This window comes from Colius striatus, chromosome 23 (assembly GCF_028858725.1).
Source record: "Colius striatus isolate bColStr4 chromosome 23, bColStr4.1.hap1, whole genome shotgun sequence".
NCBI lineage: Eukaryota > Metazoa > Chordata > Aves > Coliiformes > Coliidae > Colius > Colius striatus.
In genome coordinates this window covers 6260248-6284682 of record NC_084781.1, presented here as the reverse complement: position 1 = coordinate 6284682, position 24435 = coordinate 6260248, and the positions used below count along the sequence as shown (strand labels likewise).

The 24435-nt window shown below is 65.4% G+C and overlaps 3 protein-coding genes across 5 annotated transcripts; 1 reads left to right on the top strand and 2 right to left on the bottom strand.

Annotated features, from left to right (window-relative positions):
- Position 1: 1 nt before the first annotated feature.
- PCSK7 (proprotein convertase subtilisin/kexin type 7) lies at positions 2–10964 on the bottom strand. 2 transcript variants are annotated; one of them, XM_062014123.1, is made up of 16 exons: positions 10906–10964; positions 10098–10571; positions 9164–9298; positions 8879–9044; positions 8492–8582; positions 8124–8178; positions 7495–7633; positions 6894–6994; positions 4425–4592; positions 3506–3613; positions 2765–2867; positions 1865–2021; positions 1688–1782; positions 1506–1599; positions 1134–1251; positions 2–1021 (listed from the first exon to the last, which is right to left on the bottom strand). In XM_062014123.1, exons 2-16 carry the CDS (start codon positions 10557–10559, stop codon positions 620–622), a joined length of 2394 nt encoding a protein of 797 aa, XP_061870107.1. In that variant the 5' UTR covers positions 10560–10571; positions 10906–10964; the 3' UTR covers positions 2–619. The 2 variants fall into 2 exon arrangements, with proteins under 2 accessions (XP_061870107.1, XP_061870106.1); XM_062014122.1 differs by lacking the exon at positions 10906–10964 and having other exon boundaries at positions 10098–10725.
- A 167-nt stretch (positions 10965–11131) lies between these two features.
- RNF214 (ring finger protein 214) lies at positions 11132–16631 on the top strand. Its single transcript, XM_062013915.1, has 15 exons — positions 11132–11176; positions 11276–11533; positions 11612–11671; positions 11956–12096; positions 12416–12555; positions 13112–13180; positions 13537–13633; positions 13875–13963; positions 14042–14132; positions 14317–14415; positions 14689–15065; positions 15255–15390; positions 15581–15688; positions 16025–16120; positions 16376–16631. The coding sequence occupies exons 1-15, from the start codon at positions 11132–11134 to the stop codon at positions 16439–16441; spliced, it is 1872 nt and encodes a 623-aa protein (XP_061869899.1). The 3' UTR covers positions 16442–16631.
- Positions 16504–24324, bottom strand: BACE1 (beta-secretase 1). Of its 2 annotated transcripts, XM_062013943.1 has the most exons (10): positions 24068–24324; positions 21095–21183; positions 20782–20998; positions 20416–20553; positions 20199–20333; positions 19984–20085; positions 19699–19848; positions 19424–19595; positions 19054–19340; positions 16504–17722 (listed from the first exon to the last, which is right to left on the bottom strand). In XM_062013943.1, the coding sequence occupies exons 1-9, from the start codon at positions 24311–24313 to the stop codon at positions 19099–19101; spliced, it is 1491 nt and encodes a 496-aa protein (XP_061869927.1). In that variant the 5' UTR covers positions 24314–24324; the 3' UTR covers positions 16504–17722; positions 19054–19098. The 2 variants fall into 2 exon arrangements, with proteins under 2 accessions (XP_061869927.1, XP_061869926.1); XM_062013942.1 differs by having other exon boundaries at positions 16504–19340.
- Positions 24325–24435: the final 111 nt, after the last annotated feature.

Sequence of the window (24435 nt, the reverse complement as noted above, 5' to 3'; positions counted from 1 at the left end):
GTGGGTTTTCCAGGCTTTATTTGGAAAGCTACTGCAAAGGGCTTCACTCCTTAAAAAACCACCCCGGCTTTACAAAAAGTATCCGGCCCAACCCCGAGACACGCGACGGAGACGACGGCGCTGCCCGGGAGCCACCGCCCAGGCCCTCGGCCTGGCCCTCCTGTCCCCCCAGTCACGGGCAGCACCATGGCCAGACTGCCAGCACCCAGGGCTGCTGCTGTGCCCACCCTGCAGCACGCAGGTGAAAGGGCCAGGACAGGGCTGCGGGGTCCCTGCTGCGGAGGCGGCTGCCAGGGCCCCACCAGTTCCCAGGCTGAGGCTGCAGAAGGGGGCACAAAGACCCCCGAGCCCTGCTGTGTGCCCGGGAGGGGAGTCAGAGCCACAGGCCTCGCTCCAGGCACCAAGGGAGGCCTCCAAAGGCTCTGTCTCAAACGGCTTTAAGGCTTACTTTGTGTTCCAGAGCGCGGGAAGGGGAAGCTCCTCTTCTGCTGCCAGCACTCTGTGCCTGAGCTACTTCCAGCAGCAGGTTCCTGCCACTGAACCCCAGCCCCTGGCGCCCAGGGAGCCTGTGCTGGCCATGCTCAGGCAGGACGTACCGTGAGAGTGGTTGCAGCCCCAGCTAGCAGGGCTGGAGCTCCCTGTCCTCTGAGAGCAGCTCGGCTGCTGCCTCCCGGCCGAGGTGCCCTGTGCTGCCGGGGGCTGCCTCCTGGAAGCTGGTGGCTCTGCCACTGCCAGGGAGTTTGGGGTGAGTGGGGGTCCAGGGTACCTCCTCCCCCTCATCCTCGTGGGCAGGCTCTGGCTGTTCACACTCCAGTTCGCCGTCCTTTTCGCAGTACAGTGGCACAGACTCCATCTCCAGGTCGCTCTCGGGGGCTCTGCGCTTCCCTCCTGCCTGGTACCACCTGCAGGCGGCAGAGCTGGGGCACGCCAGGTCAAGCCCCACGTCCTTCCTGGTCAGGCAAACCTCCAGCATGTAGTAGAAAGTCCAGAAGACGGCAAAGCATCCCAGCAGCAGGAGGGTCTGCGGAGGAGGAAAGCCCTGAAGAAGCGAAGGCCTCCCCTGCCTGGTGCCAGGAGGAGCGGCACACCCGGCCCTGCTGCCCCCCGGGGAGGGGTGACCCTGGCGGGCTCACCTTGAGGGTGTTGGCTGTGATGGTGTAGTGCTGCTCCTCGGGGATGTCCAGCCCCGGAGGGCAGGGCAGGGAGAAGTCACTGCTCAGGAACTGCCCGCTCATGGCCTCCTCCAGCTGCCTGCAGGGCACAGGCACCCGTCAAGGTCCCAAGAGCAGGGTCTCCAGTGCCCACCAAGGGCCCCAGTGCCGCCTGCCCTGTCCCGGGCTGCCCTCTCGCCTCACCCCCTGCTGACAGGCCTGCTTTGTAGAGCCCAGGCTCCCCCCACAGCGCAGGGAGGGCAGCCCTGTGCCAGAGCCCAGCGCCCAGGCTGCAGCCTCCTGGCAGAGTCCCCCATGCCGCCCCCAGCCCCACGGCACACTGTGCCCTCCTACCTCTGCCGCTGCCTTATGTCAGCAGGGGCCCAGGAGGAGCCGTAGAGGGTGAGCTGCCAGCGGGCCAGGGTCCCGGGCCGCAGGCTGGCGTCTCCTGCAGGAGGAAGCGGCGGTTGGCGGGCAGGGGGCGGGTGGCAGAGGCACCGCCGGCACCCGGCACTGCCCGGGCAGCCAGAGCTCACCCGTGTCCCTGACGACCAGCCTGTAGGTGCCCTGCGCCTCCTCGCCCCAGCACCTCACCGTGGAGAAGGTCCAGTCGGCAAAGCCGTTGGGGTCCCTGCAGAGGGCGAGGGGGAAGGGGGCTGAGGGGCTGCTGTGGCCAGAGGGGCCCGGGGGGTCCCCCCGCCCCGGGGGCTTACGAGTCCATGCTGCGGGCCGTGCCGATCAGGGACATCACGCCGCTGGGGCAGAAGAGCCGGATCTCCAGGTTGCCGCGGCGCGGGTGGGTGATGGTGACGGTGACCGCCACGTGCTCCAGGGTCCGCATGCCAGACAGCTGCAGGTCGGCGGCGCTGACTGTGGGAGGGCCGCCAGCGTTGGGAGGGGATGGGGGAGGGGGAAAGCTGCCTCCTGCGCATCCCCTGGCGCACAGGAACCCACACCCTGCCCTCTGCCTCTCGCCTGCACCCCAACCCTCTCCCCGCAGGCACAGCAGGGCTAACGGGGCTGCCAACCCAAGGGGCAGCGTGTCACCCTCTGTCCCCGAGGCCCTGTGGTTCTGGGAGCTGCGAGGCAGCAGCCCAGGAGAGAGGGAGAGGATGGGCCCAGCACCTCAGCCTGCAGCAAGGAGGGGAGGGACATGACCTCCTGCAGCCCAAACTCTCTGTAGGGGTCCCCCATCCCAGAGTGGTGCCCCTGGGCACTGCCAGCCCCTGGCAGCTCTGCTGGAGCTGTGGCTGGGGCATAAGGGCTGTGGGCCAGGGGGCCAGGAAGGGCTTGGTGCTTCCCACTGGTAGCAGCGCCCTGTTTCCATGGCAGGGGCCGGCCCAGCCGGGAGCTGCGGCGTTACCTAACATGGGCAGAGGCATCGGCGTGGCTCTGGCTGCTGCCCAGCCTGGCCACGCTCCCTCAGGCCCACATGGGACCCTGGGCAGAGAGGGATCCCCGGGGAAGGGGCAGCAGAGAGAGGGAGGAAACAGCCCAGGCAGCCTGACACTTAACCCCTGTGTGGCCTGTGCAGCCGCGGGGTGCTGGGAAGGGGCCGGAGCTGCCTTGGTGCGGGTCAGTGTGTGGCACCCGCTCCCAGCGCCTGCTCTCACCGTTCCAGGCCACCTCCAGCTGCTGGGGCAGCAGGGGGATGCTCCTGCCCTCCCTCAGGGCAGGGCTCACGTAGGAGGCGAGGTATGGCACCGACTCCCAGACCTGCCGGGGGACAGGAGACAGGAGTCAGCAGGAAGCTGCAGCCTCCCTGCGCACCCACCCCTGGCCACCTGCAGCCATTCCATTTCAGCCCCTCGTATGGTGGGGCAGGGAACGGAGCAGAACCCAAAGGCCTGCAGAAGGAAGAGCAGCCTGGAAGCCCTTAGGAGAGAGGGGCACTGCTGGCAAGATGCAGGAACCCAGTGTGGTGATGTGGTGCACCACGCACCAGCCACGACCTGCTGCCAAGGGGCTGTGCCAAAAGGCTGTGCCCTGGTCACTGTGTGACCACAGCCGGAGGAGGAAGGGACAGGGGTGCCTGTGCCTGTTCTGACCACACTGATCGGTCCAGTGCTGGCAGCACAGGGAGGTGCTGGGGCTGCTGCTGACACTCCCCGAGGCATGAATCAGAGCTGTGTGTGTCCTCCCCCTCAGCGAGGCTCTGGCCCATGGCTATATATAGTGTGGCGAGCGCAGCAGAGCGGGGGCAGCTCTCAGGCCTTGCCCAAAACCTCATGACTTCATCCCAAAAGCAGTCTCTGAGCGAGGGCCGGCACATGAGGCCAGAGTCCCCGGCCCTGAGAGGCAGTGGGGCTGCCCCAGGGCGCTGCCAGGCCGGGGTCTGTGCCAGGGGTGGTTACCTTGGCAGCGTTGACCAGCCTCCAGGCGTTGAGCAGCCCGAAGCCGTGCTGGTGGCTGTGGCTGAAGCCGGCGCGGTTGACGTCCCACTTGGCATGACGATCCTCGTACTGAAAGCAAACATGGGACAGTCCGGTGAGCTGGGGGAGCACTGGCAGCCCCTGAACCCAGGGCCGAGGCAGCCAGGCCTGGGAGAGGCTCAGGAACATTCCACAGCAGCGGGGAACCAAACACACAGGGCTCTATTGCAGACATAGGTTGACCTTTGCTTGAAAGGGACAAACAGGGCTCCAGCTCCTCAGAAAGCAAAGGGAGCAGCAGCAAAGGGCACAGATGCCTGTGCTCTGAAGCATCCCAGCTGCTCCCTGCCGCCCTAGCCCCAGCCCACGGGACGGCAGGAGCCCGGGGGGAAGGAACCAAGCCCTGAAAGCAACAAGAGCTGGGCTGGGACAGATCTGGGTCCCATCACTGTCGGCCTGCAGCGCTCGGGCAACACTGGTGTGCGGCTGTGGAAAGTGCTGCCTGCTGCCAAAGCCAGCACAGCAGCGGCTCCAGGCGGGCTCCTGCTCCCCGAGGGCTGTCCCTGGAGCCCTGGCCCTATGTGAGCAGCTCCCCTCAGCAAAGCTGAGCAAGAGGAAGGGACATGAAGGCCACTGAGCTCTGCACGGCGTCTGGTTCAGTGAGCCTGACGGTGGGGAGGTCGAGGGGAAGGCAGAGGCACAGCTCCTCACTTCCCCTCCCATGGGCTGCAGGGCAAGCAGATGGGGGTTTTCCTGAAGAAAACATCCCAATTATTCCCAGACAGGGGAAAAAGCCTCAGCTGCGCTCCTGGGAGAGGAAAAGGCAGTCCCTTTGCTGGGAACCAGACAGTCACAGAGGGCAGGCAGGAAGTGCGTGGCAGTCCCCAGGGCAGCCCCTCACCTTGGTGGCCGTGAAGACGATGATGTGCTGCACGTCTCGCCAGGTGAGGCATGGCCGCACCTGCAGCATCAGCGCGATCATACCGGCGGCCAGCGGCGCGGCGGCCGACGTGCCCGTGTGTCCCTCCGTGCAGCCCGTGCCCTTCTGCAGGTCCCAGTCTGTCGTCACCTGCCGGGACAGAGCAGACAGCCTCCTGTCAGGCCACGGCCTCCCGGCCCTCGGGGTGCCAAGGAACCAGCCCTGCTCCGGCCCAAAGGCAGAGAGGGGCCACAGGGCCTGTCGAGCCCCAAGGCAGCCTGCCCGAGCCTGACCCCACACCACAAGCCTTGCAGAACAAACCAGACAGACCTCTGGCTGCTCAAGGGTTCCCCCTCAGAGCAGAGACACGGGGCGGTGGTCCTAACCCTCTTGCTGCATGAACCCCACCTAACCCGCCCCTCTCCCAGCTGTCTGTCCCACAAGAGCAGCTTTCCCTCCAAGGCAGGAGGGAGGAATTTAGCATGTGAGCTTTCCTTCCCTCTGTGGTTGCTGAGATGGAGCTGGGAGACAGGAGGGGCAGCCAGAGATCCTGTCATCAGCCCTCAGCCAAGAGCAGAACAACAACAACAGCAGCAGCAGCAGGGGAAAGAGGGTCAGGGATTAGCTGCTGAAAAGCTTGCAAATATTTCCCAGGCAGTTCCTGGCCAGGAGATGGGTTCCCAGCAGACAGCAGCACAAGGGGGGGAAGGACAGCAGCAAAGCTCCCTGGTGAGAGCTGAGGTGCAGGGCTGGGAGGCAGACGCTGGGCTGCTGCAGTGACCATGCATCTGCAGCCATGCACAGCTTCCTGTGCAGAGGGAGAAGAACTGGGCCTGAGCTGCACAACTCCAAGGCAGGGATGGTTAGGGACCTTCCTCATCTTCCCTCCAGCCCTGCTGGGGCTCTGTGCAGGGACCTCATGGGACTGTGCAGGGCTCATGAGCCCCAGCCGAGGTGGAGGTTCCCCAGTCCCGGCACCTGAGAGCAGCCCAACATGTGGGTCTGGCTGTGGGTCCCGCCGAGAGGCGCAGCCCATGCTGCACAACCCTCGCCGCTTCTTTGCCTTCTGCTCAGCCCCGGAACATTCTGGCACCCAGCAGCAGCTCCAGCCTCTGCCCACAAGGAACGGCCCCAGCAGCACAAGCTGTCAGCAGGACAGGCAGCCAGCGCCAGAAGCTGCATCAGACTCTTCCCGTTAAGGAAACCACACCGAGTTTACAGTGTGCTAAAAGAACAAACCCCGCAGATGGCTGCTGAGGCCTCAGCTCGGAGCTCAGCCAGCACAGCTAAAGGGCAGTGCGTGGCTGCACGGGTGGGTTTCAGCATGGCATGGGCTGGAGGAGCCAGCAGAGGGGCATGAGAGCTCTGGCACACAGTCTGCCCTGGTGCCAAAGGAGGAGCTGTCTGAGGCCTTTGCAGCATGCTCAGCAGCAGCAGGCTCGGAGGAAGCTGCACATGAAGCCACAAGTCTCTCTGTGGTTTTCTAACTCCCTGTGAAAGTACAAGTAGAGCCCTCGCTTGGCTGCTGCTTCCTTTTTTCCCCACTATCAGAAGTTTCCAAAGCAGCTCGGGACAGCTGAAGTTACTTGTGAAAGGAAAAACGCTCTGGGTTTGCCTTTTCCTGCCACAAGAGCTGTGCCTCAGTGAGCCACAGGCTCCTGACATGGCTCAGCACTGCCACAGGAGCTTGGCGAGTCCCAGCCAGGAGCCCGGGCTCTCCCTGTTCCCCCCGCTCACCCAGCACGTGGGGAAGCCTGTCGACAAGCCTGGGTTCAGCTCCTGTCTGGCAGGCACAGAGCCTCAGCTGCAGTAGCACCCCGGGCAGCATCGAGCCCCTGAGCCTCCCCAGAGCCCAGACCCTACAAGACCCCCCCAGCACATGTCACTGGTGCTGATCTGCCCCCAGGACTCGGCTGCCTCACCACCTCTGCTGGGACAGTGCCTCGGGGAGTCCCCCAGAGACCCTCCGGACCCTGCCCGGATCAGCTGACCCCAAGGAGCGAGGCCTGGCAGGGGTGATGCTCACTGAGGTGCCTCAGGGTGGCCTGGGTGCTGCAGTGCCCGCTGTCCCTGCGGGCTGTAGCCAGGAGGGCTGGTGAGCCTGGCAGCCTCGGAGCCCAGCAGCACCCAGGCAGGAACATGCCGGGGCAGGCCCGGGGCTGCTGGGAACAGGCCCGGCCGCTTGGCTCAGGCAAGAGGGACATTCTGTTGACAAGAAGTCATTCTTTGGCAAAACAAAAAGGCAAAGCTGATAAAAATACTCTGACAGATTCATCTGGGAGCAGCAGGCGTGCCAGAACACGAGCAGGGCCGAGGGAGCTCCCCGCGTGCCACTCCCAGGGATGCGCGGCAGAGCGGTTCTGTGGGGTGCCCCTGCTGGCCACCCCCCGCTGCCCACCCCCCGCTGCCCGGCCCCCCGCTGCCCGCAGCAGGGAGAGGGACACTACTCACGATGCTCCTCATCATCTTGTCTCCACCGCTGAAGGTGACGGCCAGCATGGAGGCACACTCCTCGGCGTAGAACGGCATCGAGCCCGTCTCATCCACCGCCCCTGCGACACGGCCAAACCATCGCCCTGCTGCCTGCCAGGGGCTGCCTCACCCAGACCCCCAGCCCCCAGGGACCTGCCCTGCCAGCTCTGCTCCCCACAGGCTGGTGGCCTTGCAGGGACCAGGCCTGAGCTGCAGCCCACGGCCTTGCACTGTGCTCAGTATCACACGCATCTTGCGCCCCTCGTGTAGCGAGGGGATGAGAGGACTGTTTCCTAACCCATGGGGTGGGAATGCTGCACTCCAGCTCCATGCTTCGGCAGGGCAGCGTGTCTGCCATGGGGACAGAGGCCTGAGTGCAGGCAGAGGCCTCTCTGGGCAGGGATTTCTCTGGTCTGCTCTACCTGTGCAGCTCAGAACCCTGCAGGCCCAGCACCCCTCCAGCCACTGCCCTGGGCACTCCCAGAGGACAGACACCAGCTCCCGGCCGGGCAGGCTTTGTGCCATCGGATCTCATTTGGGCACGCTGGGAAGGGAGGAGGCAGAGCACAGCCACACTCACCTATGGTGACAGTGTAGATGGAGTTGGCGTAGCCGTCGTAGTTGCAGTTGTCGCTGTGCTGCCCGCCATTGCCACTGGCCACCACAAAGATGCTGCCGAAGCCCCTGCGACCCGCTATGACGCCGTGCTGCAGGGCGGCCTGCGGAGGGGGAAGCGGCGCTGCCCAGCCTGCGGGGCCCTTCCCAGCCCAGCCCCACGGGCTGCTGCCCCAGGAGGACACCCACAGAGGGGAAGTGGCTGACGGGCACGTGGAGAGTAACTGTGCTGGCTCAGACCCTGTGGGTGCCCTGCTGCAGCAGAGTAAGCTGTGCTGGTGCCTGTGTGCCACAGCTGCCTCTGCATGTGGCAGGAGAGTCCACTCAGATTCTTGCAGGAGAACCGTCCCCTCAAGTGGAGAGTGTCCCTTGGGTTGCACCAGCTGTCCCAACAGCAGCACAGCTTGTGAAAGAGCTTTATCTCCTGGACACAGTCTGTCCTTGGGCAGCTCCCCTGGTAGTGCCTGAATGCCCTGCCTCTCTCCTCACTGCACAGGAACCTGCCCTGTGACAGCTCCACCATGCCACAGCACAAAGCACGAGCCCCAGAGAGCCAGCCCTGCAATGAGCTCTGTAGCTGGGACTGGTTTTTACCTTTCCCAGCTGATGTGGGCCATCCACAGTCTTCCCATCGTCATCTGGCCCCCAGCTGCAAAGAGAGACACGGGGCAGTGACAGCCCCAGGCGCCACAGGAGCTCCTCTCCCTCCCACTAATGCTGAGCTATCACTGCTCTTGGCACCACATCCCCCAGGTCAGATTCCAGACACAGAATGGCTGCTTTCTCTTTAACACCCAGCTTCTCAGACACTGCAGATCTCATTGCAGAGCCCATCTGGGGCTGGGAGCCTGTCGTGGAGCGTGCTGGGGGGCACAGTGGTCCCCAGGCTCAGGCAGCCCCCGGAAGGTGCCACAGCGGTGCTGGGGAGTGCGGCCCTTGCCCCGGGGTGCCCTGGGGCTCACCTGCAGCTGTAGATGTCGTTGATCTGATAGTGCTTGTTGAAGGCAATGGCCTCCATGCTGTCGGTGAGGGGCCCATCCAGCACCCTGATGCCTGAAGGGCAAAGCACACAGAGGTGGATGCTGCAGACAAAGGCCTGGGCAGCTTCACACTGGGACACTCGCTCTCCCACCCTGAGGGAACCTCACAGGCTGGCCTGACTGTGCGAGGGACCGTGAGTGCAGCCCCACACACAGCCCCACACTCTGTGCTGGGCCAGGCTTTCCTTCCTAGCGAGTCCCAGCCCGAGCTTCACAGCCCACCCGTGCGCAGAGGGCAGAGCCTCTTCCTCCGCCAGCCCGAGCAAGGCCAGGGCTGACTCAGCGCCGGAGCCGTGCCCCGGCACGTACCCGCGATGCGGCTGCCGTAGGCGACTCCCACGGTGCAGAAGCTGTTGTTGGGCACAGCGGCGATCTCCCCGGCGCAGCGGGTCCCGTGGTGGTTGCCGTTCTCCTCGTCGGGGTGGGGCATAGGGTCAGGATCGTTGGAGTTCAAGTCGTAGCTGCCCTCTGGGCTCTGAAAACACAGCCGTGCTCAGGGCTGCAGCTCCTGCTGCTGCGGGACGGCGACCAGGGAGGCCGGCTCTCACGGAGGCAAAGAGCCCTGCCAAGGCTCGCCACGGGGCTGCCACTCACGTAGTTTGGCTGTATGTCCTTGATGGTGTGCTCCACGCCGTCGTCCACCACCACCACGGTCACACCACGCCCCGTCACGTTGCGCTCCCAGACGCCCGTCACGTTGATGTCCTTCCCAGGGCTCTTGCGGTTGTTCTAAGCCCCAGAAAGGGCAATGAGGGCAGAGGGAAGAGCGGAGGAGCGGGTCAGCTGTGAGGAAAGGGGCTCCCAGACCTGCTCCAGCCGGCTGACCAGGCGGTGTGCTCCGGTCAAAAGCCTTCTGCCTGCCCCGGTGCTGGTGCCAGAGCCCGGGCAGGGGGAGCTCTCAGCACGCTGCCTCCTCACCACGAGGACATGCTGTCGGGGCTCAAGCTGAGCTGGTAACGCAGCCCTTCACCCTCCCCAAATGCCTCAGAGATGGGGAGAGGAATAGAAAAGGCAATTGAGACTGGGAGATTAAAACCACAACACATATAATAACTACCCTAAATGATCATAAAACATAACAATAGCAATTAAGAGAAACAAAACCTAAGAGGAAAAACCTCAAAGAAGTGATGCCCAGTACAACTGCTCCCCACTCAGCGAGCGATGCCCCAGCAGCAACCCCCTGCTTCCAGCCAGTCCCCCCAGTTTCTGCCCTGGGCAGGCCCTGGAACAGCCCTGTGGCCAGCTGGGCTCAGCTCTCCTGGCCATGCGCCCTCCTGGCTTCTTGTGCACACACCGCTGCTGGGGCAGAGGGAGAAGAAAGAGCCTTGCTGCTCTGTGAGCAAACAAGCAACAAAGGGCAATACCACAAGCAAAACACTCCTCTCTTATCAACACTCTTCAGTGTAAACCCAAAACGCTGCCCTGTAGCAGCTACCAGGAAGAGAATCGACCGTGCCAGCCGAAAGCAGGACGCAGGCGGTGGCAGGGGTGGCCTGGGCCTGCCGGGAGCCCGAAAGCCACTCACCAGGTGCCACTGCTGGGGGTACTTGGGGTCGTTAAAGTGCAGGCTGCGTTTGGATCGCTTCAGAAGCTTCTGTTCCGAGTGCCACCGCACGCTGTCGTGCTGTGCAAACAAAGCGTCCACCGACCTCCTTATTGCTTCGGGCCGGGGCCCGGCGCTGCCGTCGGGCTGGTAGGCAAAGAGGTAATGGCCCTTGAGCTCCCCGACGCGGCCCATGTTGCGCAGCCCCGCGGCGCGGGCCAGCTCCTCCGCACGCTGCTCCAGCTGCTCCTCGGGCGCGTCCAGGCTGACGGCCCAGCTCAGCGCGCCGGGCCGGCCGCCGTCAGTGCCGGGGCCGTGCTGCGCTCCGCCGGCCGCTCCGTCCGGCGAGGCCAGCGGCACCCAGGCGGCGCCGAGCCAAAGGCACGTGTGGATACAGAGCGCGGCCTCCATGCCCGCGCCCCATAGCGGCCCCCGCTGCGGCATCAGACAGGCGGCCTGCGGGAACGGAACGGAGTCCGCCCTTGGACCGGGGGCTCTCGAAGGGCTTTTTCCAACCCCACCGGCGCCACGAGCAGCTCTCCCGGGCCGGGCCGGGCCGCGGCTGCTGCGCGGAGCCGGAGCTGCCCCGGCCCCTCCTGGGACCCCGCGCTGCACCCGCTCCCCACGGAGCCCGCCGGCCGCGGGTTAAAGCTCAAGGGCGGCCGGGCGGGCCGCTCCCCGGGGGCTGCCGCCGAGCGTGTCCCCCGCGGGCCGGGGCCGCCGCCGAGCCTGTCCCCCGCGCCGCCCCGTCCCGTCCCGTCCCGTCCCGGCCCGGCCCGCGCTCACTCACCGGGCAGGGGCCGCCGCCGCCCGCGGGCCGCTGACAGCGACGTCATATCCGGGCGCGGGGGCCTCCCGCCGGCAGGGCGGCGCCGTCCCGCGGCGCGGGGGCAGCGGAAGGGGCGGCGCGGCGGGGGCGCGCGGGCCGCTGCGCTCGGCCCCGTTCGGCCCCGATCGGCTCCGCTCGGCCCCGCTCGGGCCGCCCCGCCGCGCCGGGCGCGGGCCCCGCCGCCGCGATGGCGCTGGAGCAGGCGCAGGCCGAGGGCCCCGCCGCCGCCCCGGCCCCGCCGCGCCTCTGCGAGCCCGGCCCCGCCGCGCCGCCCGGCAGGTAGGTAGGCCCGGCGGCGCGGGGCCGCGGGGCCGCGGGCGGGCCGAGCTGAGACAGCGGCCTGTTTGTTTCGCGCAGCGGGAGCGGCCTCTCGGCACCGGACGGCTGCAGCGAGGCGGCGATCGCCGGCCGCGGCCCCAGTCCCGGCCCCGGAGAGGGGGAGCCCGCCGCCGCCGCCCCCGGCCAGGCCCCGGGCGAGGGGCAGCCCGGGCCCGGCGGCGTGGAGGCCGGAGAGCAGAGCGGCGGGGCGCCGGAGGAGGCGGACGGGGAGGCGGCCCCGGGCAGGCCCTCGCAGAACATCGCGGTGCAGGTGGGTGCCGGGGCCGGGGCCGGGAGCGGTGCGGCTGCAGAGCCGGGGAGGTCTGACAGCTGCCGTCTCCCGCCGCAGACTGACTTCAAGACGGACGATATGGATGTGAACACGGATCAGGACATCGAGAAGAACTTGGTGGGTATCGGGTCCCTCGTGGGGCAGAGGAGCCACGGTGCTGCTCTGTCGGCACGTTCAATACCAGCGTTGCAGTCCTGGAGCTGTCCCCTGTCATGGAGGACGAGCAGCTGCAGGCAGGGCCTCCCTCCATCCTTCCCATCCAGAGAGCCCAGGCTGGGGAAGTGGAGGCCATTCACCGGGGGTTGTTGGCAGTGGCACCTGCGAGGCTGTTCTGCGCTGTCGCGCCTGTGTCTGGGCTCCCACAGCCTTCTCTCCCCCTGATGTTTCACTCTCTGCTTCAGGACAAGATGATGTCCGAGAGGGCTTTGCTGAAGGAGCGTTACCAGGAGGTGCTGGACAAACAGAGGCAAGTGGAGAACCAGCTGCAGGTGCAGCTTAAGCAGCTCCAGCAGCGGAGGGAGGAAGAGATGAAGAACCACCAGGTATTGCCGCTGTCCTGCCTTGGTGCGGTCGGGGCGGGCGGCTTTGGCACTGCGTGGCAGGAGCAGGCGCGTGGCGGTTTCCCTGGCATGTGACTCTCACAGCAGTCAGGACTGGCCCCTGCAGTGTGCACACTGTCAGGCTCCTGGGTTTCCTTGTGATGACCCCTGCAGCTCTTGTCTGCTTCCATCAGAAAAAAAGATGTTGATGATGTGTTTGACCTCATGGCCTCTCTTCGGTTAATCTGAAACAGTAGCAGATTTAAACCCCAGACAGTTTCTGGGGGACTTTGCACTTTACTGGCACGGTGCCTTCCCCTAGGAAATCCTGAAGGCAATCCAGGATGTCACCATCAAGCGGGAGGAGACAAAGAAGAAGATGGAGAAAGAAAAGAAAGAATTCTTGCAGAAGGAGCAGGACCTGAAAGCTGAAATCGAGAAACTCTGTGAGAAAGGCAGAAGGTATGAGGAGGGAAAAGAGTCATTTCTTGCGAGGGGAAAGGAAAGGTATTGCCTAAGCCTGACATGTACCTGGTGAAGCAAAAGAGAATCCCTTTAAACAGTTTGTGAGCAGGGAGCTGTCTTTCCAGGCTGCTCTCCTCCAAAGGGCCCGTTGGGGTGGGCAGCTGTGGGCTCCGTGCACAGAACTTGGCTGGATGGGGCAAGGGGCCTGACGCAGGGTGTTTGTGGAGGTCTGACCATTCCTTCGCTGGTATATTTGCACTCTCCTGGAGCCACTGCACCTCTCACTGCACTGATGGTGGTTGTGCTGGGGGCCCCCGATGGATGAAGCGGCTTTGGCGTGAGGCACAGGCTGTGGGCATGGTGCCGGCCGGCTCTGTGCCATGGGCTCTGGGCAGCGGGACCTTTGCTCTGCAGGATGCCAGCACTTGCTCGCTGGTGTCCCAGCAAGGCGTGTGGTTGTGGTGGGCACGGGCTGTGCCAGCATGCTGTTCAGACGTGGGGCAGTCACACCTTTCCAGCAGCTCACTCCCTCTGCCCTCATCCTCTGCTGCAGATTGCTGAAGGAGCAGGAGGAGAAGGAAAACAAGATTGCTTCCCTGATTGCAGAGCAGTCTGACGAGAAGTAAGGCTCTGACCTGGCACTGCAGTAATGCATTAATGTTCTGCCCCTCCGCTTTCAGGGGGTGGGGAGGACCGTGGCAGGATTGAAGGGCCATCTCCTGTGCCCCCTGCCCGGGGTCAGAGTGGGTTTTGCCGTGGGCAATGCCCTCTGGCGTGTTGGTGTGCCGGTTGCTGGTGTGCTCGAGAGCAGCTTGCCTGTGGCACGGAGACTTGTGCAGCCCAGGGAAGCTCTGCAAGCTGTCAGTCTCCCTCGGTGCCACCCCTGCAGAACAGGAGCACGGCAGGGCTGGGGGTCACCAGCTTCCTGTTGCACACCATGCCTGTGCCGGAGCCGACTGGGGCCGTTTCTGTCTGCAGGCAGCTGTGGGAGATGGAGCTGGACAAGCTGAAGAACCAGCACAACGAAATCAACAGGAACATTCTTGAAGAGACAGAGCGGGCCTGGAAAGCAGAGGTGAGTGGGCAACTCTTCACCTGCTGAGCAACTGTCCAAGGGCATCTTTGTGAGATCCTGGGTCGTAATGAATGACAATGTGAAATGAGCAGCAGGGATCAGGCTGAGTCCCCCTCTGGGGGATAAGCAAGTACCAGGCATAGTGAACGGGGTGCCCAGTGGGGCTTAGCGAGGAGATGGCAGCCTGGTAGAGGAAACTGGGAGTGCAAAACCTGCTCCTCATGTGAGGCCTCTCCACCAGATCCTGTCCCTGGAGAGCCGAAAGGAGCTGCTGGTCTTAAAACTAGAAGAGGCAGAAAAAGAAGCCGAGCTGCACCTCACCTACCTCAAGTAAGTCAGCGTAGTGTGCGATGGGGCATGTCCCACACTGAAGGGATGTGCTCATTCCCTGCTGCTGTGACCCTGCAGGTCTGCACCGCCCACGCTGGAGACCATGAGGCCAAAGCAGGAATGGGAGATGAGGCTCAACAGGATACGAATGACCAAGGAAAGCGTCCGAGTGAGTTCTTGGGGGATGGCTCTTCACGTGAGGGCTGCTCTGCACGCTCAGTGCCAGCCCTCCTCAGGGGGAAGCCAGCTATGGGGGCTCACGGCCCTGCTGAGGCTGCCTGCTCGAGGAACCCTGTGCCCCAAGCTTCCTCAGGCAGAAGCTTTGAATGCCTCCCTTCTTTCCTCTCTGCCAGGATCAGTTCAACGACCACATTCAGATGGTGAGAAACGGAACCAAACTGAGCAGCCTCCCGCAGATCCCAACCCCGACGCTGCCACCTCCACCCTCGGAAGTGAGTGCCCAGCAGCCCAGCAGCCACAGGCTGTTGCTGCTGGGGGTGGCCATGGGGCCACTCTGCCTGTGGCAGGAGGCTGCAAGGATGGGCTTCTTTGGAGTCCTGCCCTTGCTCCCAGCCCGTCTGGGCTTCCCTGGGGCAGAGGACCCTGTGCGGGGTAGAGCAGCCGGGGCCCACGGCTCAGTCATCTCTTGTGGGCTCGGGTGGAAGGCACTCACCTCTGCTTATTTCTAACCAGCCTTTTCCTCTCCCCCTCTTTCTCTTCCTCAGACAGATTTCATGCTGACGGCATTCCAGCCCAACCCATCCCTTACTCCCCGGCTGCCGTTCCCCATCGGACCCGTCCCCGTGCCCATGGTCATGCCAAGCGCCGATCCCCGGGCGCTCTCCTTCCCTCTCCTGAACCCCGCCATCTCCAGGCCCAACCAGCCCTCCCCGCCGCTGCCCGCCTCCCAGGGCAGGAGCAGCCCCGTCGTGGCCTCGCTCATGGGCACCCACGGCCCCCACCTGGCTCCCGCCGCCTCCATCCCCCCACCGCCCGGCCTGGGGGGAGTCACCGTCACGCCGGAGTTCCACAGGCCGCAGCCGGCTGACAAGCTGGAGAAGCTGCTGGACAAGCTGTTGGCTCGGTTTCCACAGTGCAACAAGTAAGTGTCCGGCCTGGGCTTTCCTGGAGAGCGGAGCCCTGCATGCCAGAGGTGAGCTGTGGCCAGGACACAGGCTGGGGTGAGGGGCTTCCTCTGGAGGGTGGTGCTGGGGGGCTTCTAACAGTAGGACCCTGGTGTGGGGCTGGCTGGCGGGGGCTGGGAGCTCTCAGCAGGCTGCTGTCCGCACAGGGCCCAGCTCACCAACATACTGCAGCAGATCAAGACGGCTCGGAGGACCATGGCGGGGCTGACCATGGAGGAGCTGAAGCAGCTGGTGGCGGCCAAGCTGGCGGAGCAGCAGGAGCGGGCAGCGGCTGGGGCTCAGGTGGGACAGCGCCGGGGCCGGGGGGCTGCCGGTGGGGCAGCCTGAGCAGACACGGCAGCCGCTGCGCTTGGCCAGGCAGGGCTGGCGCAGAGCTGGGGCTGTGCGTCCCCTGTGCTGTGCTTCCTGCCCCAGGGGCTGGAGCCCCGTGGTGTAACACGGCTGTCCTCTCCCTCCGGGCTCCTCGCTGCAGCCGCTGGGCCGGATCCGCGCGCCCATGTTCTCTGCCCCGCTGCCGCAGATCAGCACGCCCATGTTCCTGCCCCCGGGCCAGGTGGCTTACCCCGCGACGGCGGCCCACGTAAGCCTTCGGGGCTCTCCCCTGGGGAAGCACAGGGAGGGAACCCTTCGGGGAGGTGGCTGAAAGGATGTGCCAGGGAAGCTGGACCTCTGTCCTCACGCGGCTCCTCGGGCTGGGGAGGTAGAAGCAAAGAGCCAGGGGTGCAGGTCCTTTGGGCTTTGCCGTGGGGAAGATGGGAAGGGTCATGAGAGAGGTGTCAGGGCTCCAGCAGCCTGGAATGGTGGCGGGCAGAGGCGGGAGTCGGCACACCGAGGCCCCTGGCCACAGCTGGAATGGGGGACAGAGGATCCAAGCTGACATCAGTGCCTGTCTCTGCTCCCTCGCTGCTCCTCCCAGAGCCCGGCTGCCTGTAAGCTGTGTCTGATGTGCCAGAAGCTCGTGCAGCCCAGTGACCTTCACCCCATGGCCTGCTCGCATGTGCTGCACAAGGAGGTGAGTGCTTTGCTGTGCCTCAGGAGCACACAGAGTGCTGGGGGCCTCAGGAGAAGGGTCCACAGCTTCTCTACATCCTGGCAGCCCCCAGTGCCGTGCTGTGAGCTGGGCTGCTGGTGGCTTTGGGAAGAGGCTGTTCTTATTCCTGCCCCTGAGCCTGTTGCCGTGAGGGTTAGATCCCGGGCAGCACCGTTCCAGAACACTCACCGTGCCTTTGGGTCACACCAGCAGCTCTTGACTCGTTCTCTCTTCCAGTGCATCAAATTCTGGGCACAAACCAACACGAACGACACGTGCCCCTTTTGCCCGAGCCTCAAGTGACAGCTGCAGGAGCAAAATGCTGCCCTGGGAGGAGCTGCTGTGAATAGACAGGATCAGTTGGAAGATTTCTACAGTTCTATATTTATACGACCATGTATACACATGTACATTTTTATTCTATAGGTAATGTGTGTATAGAAAGTCTGTATACATACGAGTTCATAAATAAAGTGTGTATATTATGCAGCCATTTGCTGCTGCTCCTTATTTTGGGGGCTGGCTGCCTTCGCCCTGCCTCTCTCCCTCTCCCCGCGTGGCTCCTTCCAGCGGCTCCTTGGGCTGGGAGCGCCTGGCTGCCTCAGGCCCCTCGCCCAGCCTGCCCCTCTCGGCGCTCACCGGGGTGTGGAGGAGGAGGAGCAGCGTTTGTTGTGGTCTTTTTTTAATGTAATAATAATTTACCGTGTTGACATTCATCGTTCTGACACAGACAGTGGGTTACAGAGTACTGGAGGCGCCAGCGACAGCCGCGGGAGAACCAGCCTGGCGCAGCTCCTGCCTTCCCCTCTCCTGAGGCCCGGGCTCACGCACCAGCCCGTCCTCTGTGGGTTTCCATGGGGTGACGAGGTGCTCAGCACCGCTTAAAATCTTGTACTTACTCCATAGAATTCTTTTCCTCTCTTCTTTGCAGTCTGTGGCACAGGTTTGGCGTGGCCGGGGCGCCGGTGCCGCGGGACACAACCCAAGCTTGCTCCGCACACGCACGCGCTGCTGGCGTGCCTTAAGGCCACAACAGGCTCTGGGCTGGGGGCTCAGGGGCGGGCGGGGGCACGGCCAGCAGGCCTGCGTGGGCTCTGGAGCCAGGCACGGGGCCGGCTGCCGCTGGCGAGCGGAGGGAGCTTGAGGGGCTGTTGTGGTGGTGCCAGGGCTCGGGCTGCCTCTCCTCTCCTGCCCTGTGTGCCCTTCCTCCTCCGGCCCCCTCGCTGCTTTCTCAGAGGAGCTCTCGGTGCAGGCTGGGGCTGAGGAGCGTTACCTGTGGCGGTGGCCGCAGCCCTGTGTGTGCCTCCGGCAAGGCGCCGCCTGCTCGCCCCGACGCCGCGGGGAACGTTCGTTACCTTCTCATTAGCAAACTTGAGCAGTTCAAAACGAGCACATTCCCGTCCGAGCTGGCGGCAGAGGAGCCGGGGAATGGAGCATCAGCAGCTGCCTGCAAGCTCCAGGGCGTCTGCCCCGGGGAGGGGGCACGGTGGGGCAGAGGCAGGCCCCTGTCCCTGGGGCTGGGCGAGCTGCGGCGGTGGGGAGAAGGGGAGGGTGGTCCTGGCGTAGCGGACAATCCTCCCTTTGCTGTAGGAACAGGATGAGGACAAAAGTGCCTCCTGCGCTGGGTGTCCTTGGGGCCTGGCCCCTGCTGCGGTGCTGCCCTCCCCTGGCAGCCCCCGGTACTGCCGCCGCCCGTGCGTGCTGCTGACAGCCTCGGTTGTGCCCAGGGCCCCAGGCCTGAGCAGGGGGCTAAAACTATTTAAAATCCCCCCAAAAAACGAGAACAAACCCGGCCCAACCCCCCTACCGTTGGGTTCAGAGTGGCTTTCGGCGCTAGAATTCAAGCCAGAGGCAGGCGGAGCTGCGGCGCGGCCGTGGCACGGGCCCCGCTCTCTGCACGCTCTGCGGCTGTGCAGCTGCACCGCCGCACCCTCACTGGCCTTGCAAAACACAAACCCACCTGAAACAAATACAACCATGTCTTTAAAAAAGAGAGGATGCTTCAGGCCCCCGAGCTGCTGCCTTGGGGGGGCTCAGGCTGCGCCCATGCAGAGGCAGGGGCTGCAGCGGGGGCCGGCGAGCCCGGCGCCGGCTCCCCTATGGCTTTCGGAGGGGTGGCGGGGCTGGGGAGCACCCGGGGCTGGGGAGTGGCTGGCACCGGGGCTGGGTGCTTCATGCTCTCCTGGCACACAGCTCTCCTTCCCTCCCCGCTGCCACATGGGGTTTTGCCGCTTTCCCGGGGCAGGAGGGCGGCAGCCACTGGCTTTGCCGTGGCAGGGGCTGCTGGTGCTGGAAGGGAGCGGAGGCCCTTTCCAGCCCTAAAGGGGATGTGGGGAGTGAAAGAGGAGTGGGGAGAGGATGTGTGCTTCCTCCTGCCTGTGCTGGCTGGGCAGGGTGCACACAGGGAGTCGTGGGGCTGGTGGCAGCTGGGCAATGTGGGAGGACAGGGGAAATGGGAGGGGGAGAAGAATGGATAGGCAGCCCCAGGCTGGTCCTGCATGGCCATCTCTGGAAAGGCTGGGGCTGGGAGGCTCTGGAGCTGTGAGCTAGGACAGGCAGGGAAGACATGGCTTCCCTCCTGGGCTGGGGCGAGAAGGGCAGCTGTGCAGGGATGGGGACGGGCAGCCTGGCTCTGTGGAGCCTGGCGGGGCTGGGCAGGAGAGCCTGGGACAGCTTGGCCTGGGGCTGGAGCAGAGAGGCTGCCCAAAGCCCCTGGGCTGCGGTCACTGCGCTCCCGCCCCCCTCCGCTGCCACCACGCTCTTACGGTAGGACCCAGCCAGCCCAGGCCCAACAGGGCTCCTGCAGCCGCCAAGGGCACCGAGTGCCCCGTGGCCAGCCCGGCCCGTGCCAAGGCGCTGAGCTCCCCGTGCTGCCGCTCCGCCGCCACGTTCCAGCCCCTGGAGAAAGGACCTACCTCTCCCTGCCCCGGCGCCTCCCCCGCGGCCCCCGTGCTCCGCCGTCACTTCAGCAAGGATATGTCGTCGGCAAAGTCGTCGTGGTCGCGGCGCAGGCAGCGGAAGCAGCGCCACTGGAACACCATGAGGCAGAGGGGCAGCATGAAGAGGGCGCAGATGGCCGCCATGACGTAGGCGATGGTCATCAGCGTGGACTCGTCCGTCTGCGGGATGTTGTAGCCGCAGTCCTCCATGTTGGAGTGCAGGTAGGGCCCCTCCACCGCCGCCGTCCGAAACTCATCATGCACTGCGGGGACAAGGCAGGGCTCTGGCAGCTGTGGTGCCACCACACGTCCCCGTCCCCTCCATCCCTCCCGAGCCGGCCCTCACCGTGGCAGGCGCTGACGGCGAAGCCGATGCGCTTGCGGGCACGGTCAAAGACCACGTAGAAGCCCTCCATGATAACAGCACCCATCACGGTGCCAGTGGAGGACTGGGAGATGGCGAACTTGTAGCAGTCGTCCTGAGAGGTGGCCACGTCCTCCACGGGCCGCAGGTATTGCTGCAGGAGGAGAGGTGCCGTCGGCACGGGGCCGGAGGGGCCGTGCTCCCCCAGCGCGGTCCTGCCCGGCCCTCGGGATCGGCCCGGCCCAGCTGAGGCTCACCTGGGGCAGGATGGTGATCCGGAAGGACTGGTTGGTGGCCTCCCCCATCAGGTAGAGGGACAGGACCGGGAAGATGTGCCAGGGGGTGGTGCCGACCTGCCAGCAAACCAGCTGCTCCCCCAGCCAGAAGCCGTCTGGGAACTTCTCTGTCTGCCGGAGGGAAGGGGCGGTGAGGGGGGCGAGTGGGGCTGTGCTGGGCAGGCAGCACAGGCTCAGGATGGTGACTGGCTGCTGTGTCACCCCGCACCGGCCCCGGGGACGTGCCCACGGCGGGGCCTCACTCACCGAAGAAGCCGTTTTGATGGACTTCACCGCAGCCTCAAACACCTTCTTCGGCAGCCGGAGGTTGGTGGTCCCGCTGTCCACGATGCTCTTGTCATAGTTGTACTGTGGGCAGAGGAGGAGTGACCTGGGTGCAAGGCCTCACTCTCCTCCCCTCCCGCTCCCCGTCGGAGCGGAGGCGGACTCCCCTCCGGGCGGGTGCCCCCCGGCCCCCTCACCTCTTTGCAGTCCATGTTGAGGTCCTGCCCGTTGACCTCCAGCCGGACGATGATGACCTCGTAGTACCACTCCTTCCGGATGGGCGTGTACCAGATGTCACCCACGTACAGCGAGCGGTCGATGCCGCCGATGATCTGCAGCGGGCACACAGGCGCTGCCGCGGGGTGCTGCCGGCCCCGGCCGCGCGCGTCCCCCGGCAGCCCTCAGAGCACCCACCATGCTGCCTCCCACCGACGCCAGCGCCTCCGTCTCGTTGGGCGAGAAGCCTGCCCCGCAAAGCTGGAGGGAGAAGATGTTGGGCACTCGAGTCTGCTTCACCAAGGAGTCAAAGAAGGGCTCCAGGCTGTCGTCGGGCTGGTGGGGACAGAAAGCAGAGGCAGGAAGCGTCAGCGCCATCCCTCCGTGCCCAGAACAGCTCCCCGGCTATGCCCACCGTGCCCCTGCGTGCTGGGGAGCAGGGCCTGCAGCCGTCAGCACGGCTACAGGGGGTGTAGCGGCCGGAGGGTGAGAGGTGAGCTGAGCCCCGCTGGGATGGGTGCCCGCGGCTGCCAGCAGAGTCATCGGCGGTGAGCCGGGACTCACCCGGGCGATCTCGGCGTACGCCAGCCCCAGGATCCCTTCCCAGTTGGAGCCGTTGATGAAGAACTTGTCCGACTCAGTGATGGCGGCGATGTTGGCTCTGACGGTGACGTTGGGGCCATGGGGGATGGTGACCAGGTCGGTGCCCAGTTCCCCTTCCCACTTGCCCTGGGTGTAGGGCACGTACACGCCCTTCCGCAGGTCGCGGTAGGTGCTGGACCTGCAACAGCACCGAGGGTCTGAGTGAGAGGGGCGCGGGGCACGAGGGGGCAGCTGGAGCGGGGATGTGCCCTCTACGTCCCCCCTGCGTACTCACAGCTGCCGCTGGTAGTATCTGCGGAGGAAGGGGTGAGGCGCGGCTCCCACTGCGAAGTTGCTGCTGCCCGTGTCCACCAGGATGTTCAGCTGCAGAAGGAAGGGACAGAGGGAGGCTCAGGCTGCAGCAGGAGCCAGGGGACACCTTTTCCTCATCCCCACACCTGGCACAGCGGGCAATGCGCCCGGGAGGGAGGAGGGAGCTGTGCAGCAGCACAGAGCTGCAGGCTGAGCAGGGTCCCTCCTCTGCCGTGCCCAGGGACAGCTCAGGGATGCTGCGTGAGAGAACAGTGGTGGGGCAGGAGCGTGCAGCATGATGCACAGAGAACAGACATCGTCCAGCATCACGCACAGAGCGTGAGCACTCAGCACAGCCCGGCCTCGGACCCCAAAGCCACAGAGCAGTCCAGCCCTGGCTGACCATAAGCAAACCACACAGTTCCTCATCACCCCCAAGCTCAGCAGGACGGGAGGAGAATCCAGAGGGAGCTGTGGAGCTCTGTGGGCTGACATAAGGACAACTGAACAGAAGAGCCCAGAGAACAAGGAGCTGTGAGGGCAGCCAGGGGACAGGGAAGGCGGGCAGTGCCCTCACTACCAGCAGCTCAGCCCCACGCCTGACGTCATGCAGCACGGCCTGCAGAAACTTAACTCTCTCCCCGCCGAACCCAGGGCACACAGGCAGGATTTGGCAAGGCCCTGGCGTGTCGTGGCACAGAGGGAGCAGCGGCAGCACAGGGTGCTCGAGCTCCCATTGCCAGGAGCCCTACACTTAGCTCCCAAAGCCGGTGGGAAGGGCTGGTGGCTCGTGGGCCCCTGCAGAGTGCCGGGCCTGCTAATCGGCCGTCCATATGGCGAGCTCTGCTCGGGGCTCGCTCTGCCTCTGCCGCGGATTACCGGCTCCCAGGCTGGGCTGGGCTTGGCACACGTCCCTGCAGCGGGGCTGGCAGTGAGGCTGGCTGCCTCCTGCCCCTGCTGATCCTGCCTGTGGCCCCTCTGCCCTGCAAGGGGCTCAGTGGGGTGGGACCACGGCTCCGTGGGGTCATGCCCGTGTGGGGTGAGCTCTGACCCCCATGCTGGGGGCTGCTTGGCAGCACCACCCCAGCAGCACCACGCCAGGGCTTCAGCCCTTAATCCGCAGGGTCAGAGGGCAGAGGAGGGAGGCTAATGCGCTTGTGCTAATCACAGGAGCAGCGCAGTACGCTGCCTGTGGGCACCAGCCACCCTGCCGTGGCCATGCAGGGCTGGGGCATGCATCTCCCTCAGCCTCAGGCTGCCTGCTTGCCCAGGGGACATTTTGAGGCACGAGTGAATAAAGATCATAGTGGCATGAACATTCCTCCAGCATCCCCACCAAGAGCCTCAGGCCTGTTCAGCATACTCCTCAGCACCCAGCTTTCCCCTAGAGCCTGCAGCCCGGGCTGTCCCGCTTTGACACTCAGCCCAGCCGCTGATGCAGGCCAGGACATGAGCCGTGAAGCAACGAGGCCAGGACGCGTGTGCTGGGGCCGCTGCTCCCTGGCAGCGACAGACCCTCTGGGCAGCTCAGTCCCAGGGCACCAGCCTCAGCCCCTCACAGAGGCACCCAGCCTTCGCCATCTCTCCCGAGGCACTGACACCGGAGGCTCAGCTCCCGCCCCCTTCCCGGTGCATTTATGAATCAGCTGGTCCCAGGGCTCCCGGCGTGAGCACATGGCGTAACCAACACGCTCAGGGACACGCAGCACGAGAGCAATTAACTGCCAGCAGTGACTTGGCAGCACGGCTCACAACCAAAATTAAAGCACAGCAGAATAAAGAAACTCCCCTGCCAGCAGTGGGAAAGAGAGGAGGGAGCTGGAACAGCAGGGAGGAGCAAGGAGCCTGGGCTGAGGAATACACGCACCCCCAGAGGCAGACCCCCTGCCGCTGCCCTGCGTGTGCACAGCCCGCTCTCGATGCCATCCCGACGCCCGGAGGGATTTTGCTCCAGTACACACACAGGCACCACGGTGCCGTTTGGCAGGAGCCCGCGGCTGGAGGGTGCTGCCCAAAAGGGGTGAGAGGCACAGAGACGCCGCGGGAGCCGGGAAACAGGTGGTTCATGGGGAAATGACCGGCGGCTGCGACACGTGGCAGGGCACAGGCACACCATGAAACCCTGTGTGAAACTGGATTTCAGGAATAATCTCCTTCCTTTTCCCCTAAACGCATCCTGTCAGAGCAGAGAATAAATCCCAGCTGTGCAGGGACGACACGAAACCACTCTGGGAGAGCCGATTTCTGCAGTGCTGGCATTACCCCCCGCACGCTGTGTCTCGCTTGCGTTGCTGCCCCTGCCACATCTGCAGAGCTGTGCTGGATGCCCAGCACAGAGCATGGTCAGGGGCGCCCATCCTGTCCCTGGCACACAGGTGGATGGGGCTGTGCAAATGGGGTGGGCAGCGCAGCTCCCAGAATGCAAAGGACACCAACAAATGGTGCAGGAGCAGAGCTCACAGAGGTGCCAGCTCGTGCCTTTCCCAGCACAGAGCCTCCCCACTCTGCCTCTGCTCCCCTGCCATGACACCCCCCTGAACTGAACGCAAGCCCTGCAGAAGCTGCAGGCCAGGGGGCGGCACACGGAGCCGAGAGCTGGTGTCGTGCTGGGAGGAAGGTGCCAGGCGGGTGCGCGCTCCCCTTGTGCCTCCACGTGCCGGCACCCGGCAGGCACGCGGCCGTGCGATGCCACAGCCCGATGCCACATCCTCGCCGCCCACACGCCGCGCCAGCTCCCGCCCGGCGGGTGCCCGCGGGCGAGCGAGGGAGACAGGCCGGGCTGCTGCCGGGCACGGGCACCGCGCTAGCGGCAGCCACCTGCGGCCGGCGCCTGCAGCCCGAGCGCCACGGCAACGGCGAGGGAGGCCCGGGCAGGACGCCCGAGCCGGGCAGCGCCTTGCTTCCCCACGGCGGAGTCCTCCCCGCCGCCGCCCCGCCGCCCCCGCGGCTCCCTCACCTTCTGCGGAGGGCTGCCCACCGTCATCTCCACGTAGTAGCCCTGCCCGGACTTGCCGCGCAGGTTGTCGATCATCTCCACGAAGCTGCCGCCCCGCTCGGCCTCGTCGGGAGCCCGGCGCGCCCGGGGCCCGGGCGGCGGGGCGGCGCCGCTGCGCAGCGGCAGGCGGATGCGCGGCGGGGCCGGGAGGGCGCGCAGGGCGGCCGCCCCCAGCCACAGCAGCAGCCAGGGCCAGGCGGCAGCCATCGCCGCAGCCCTGCCCGCGCCCGCCGCCGCCTCCCCGCCCCGGAAAGCCCGCCCGCCGGCGGAAGCGCTTGTGGCCGCGGCCGGGCCCGCCCGCGCGGCGCGTCCCGGCAGGGCTGGGCGCT

Excerpts from the sequence above, each read along its gene's own strand:
- PCSK7 (XM_062014123.1), bottom strand. The coding sequence starts at position 10,559 with ATGCCGCAGCGGGGGCCGCTATGGGGCGCGGGCATGGAGGCCGCGCTC. Across the intron at positions 8,179-8,491 it reads AACGACATCTACAGCTGCAG|CTGGGGGCCAGATGACGATG; the intron begins GTGAGCCCCAGG and ends CTCTCTTTGCAG. Across the intron at positions 1,252-1,505 it reads GACATAAGGCAGCGGCAGAG|GCAGCTGGAGGAGGCCATGA; the intron begins GTAGGAGGGCAC and ends TGTGCCCTGCAG.
- BACE1 (XM_062013942.1), bottom strand. The coding sequence starts at position 24,313 with ATGGCTGCCGCCTGGCCCTGGCTGCTGCTGTGGCTGGGGGCGGCCGCC. Across the intron at positions 20,334-20,415 it reads CGTCGGTGGGAGGCAGCATG|ATCATCGGCGGCATCGACCG; the intron begins GTGGGTGCTCTG and ends TGCCCGCTGCAG. Across the intron at positions 20,086-20,198 it reads TCAACATGGACTGCAAAGAG|TACAACTATGACAAGAGCAT; the intron begins GTGAGGGGGCCG and ends CTCTGCCCACAG.
- RNF214 (XM_062013915.1), top strand. The coding sequence starts at position 11,132 with ATGGCGCTGGAGCAGGCGCAGGCCGAGGGCCCCGCCGCCGCCCCG. Across the intron at positions 11,177-11,275 it reads AGGGCCCCGCCGCCGCCCCG|GACAGCGGCCTGTTTGTTTC; the intron begins GCCCCGCCGCGC and ends GGGCCGAGCTGA. Across the intron at positions 12,097-12,415 it reads AAGAGATGAAGAACCACCAG|GAAATCCTGAAGGCAATCCA; the intron begins GTATTGCCGCTG and ends GCCTTCCCCTAG.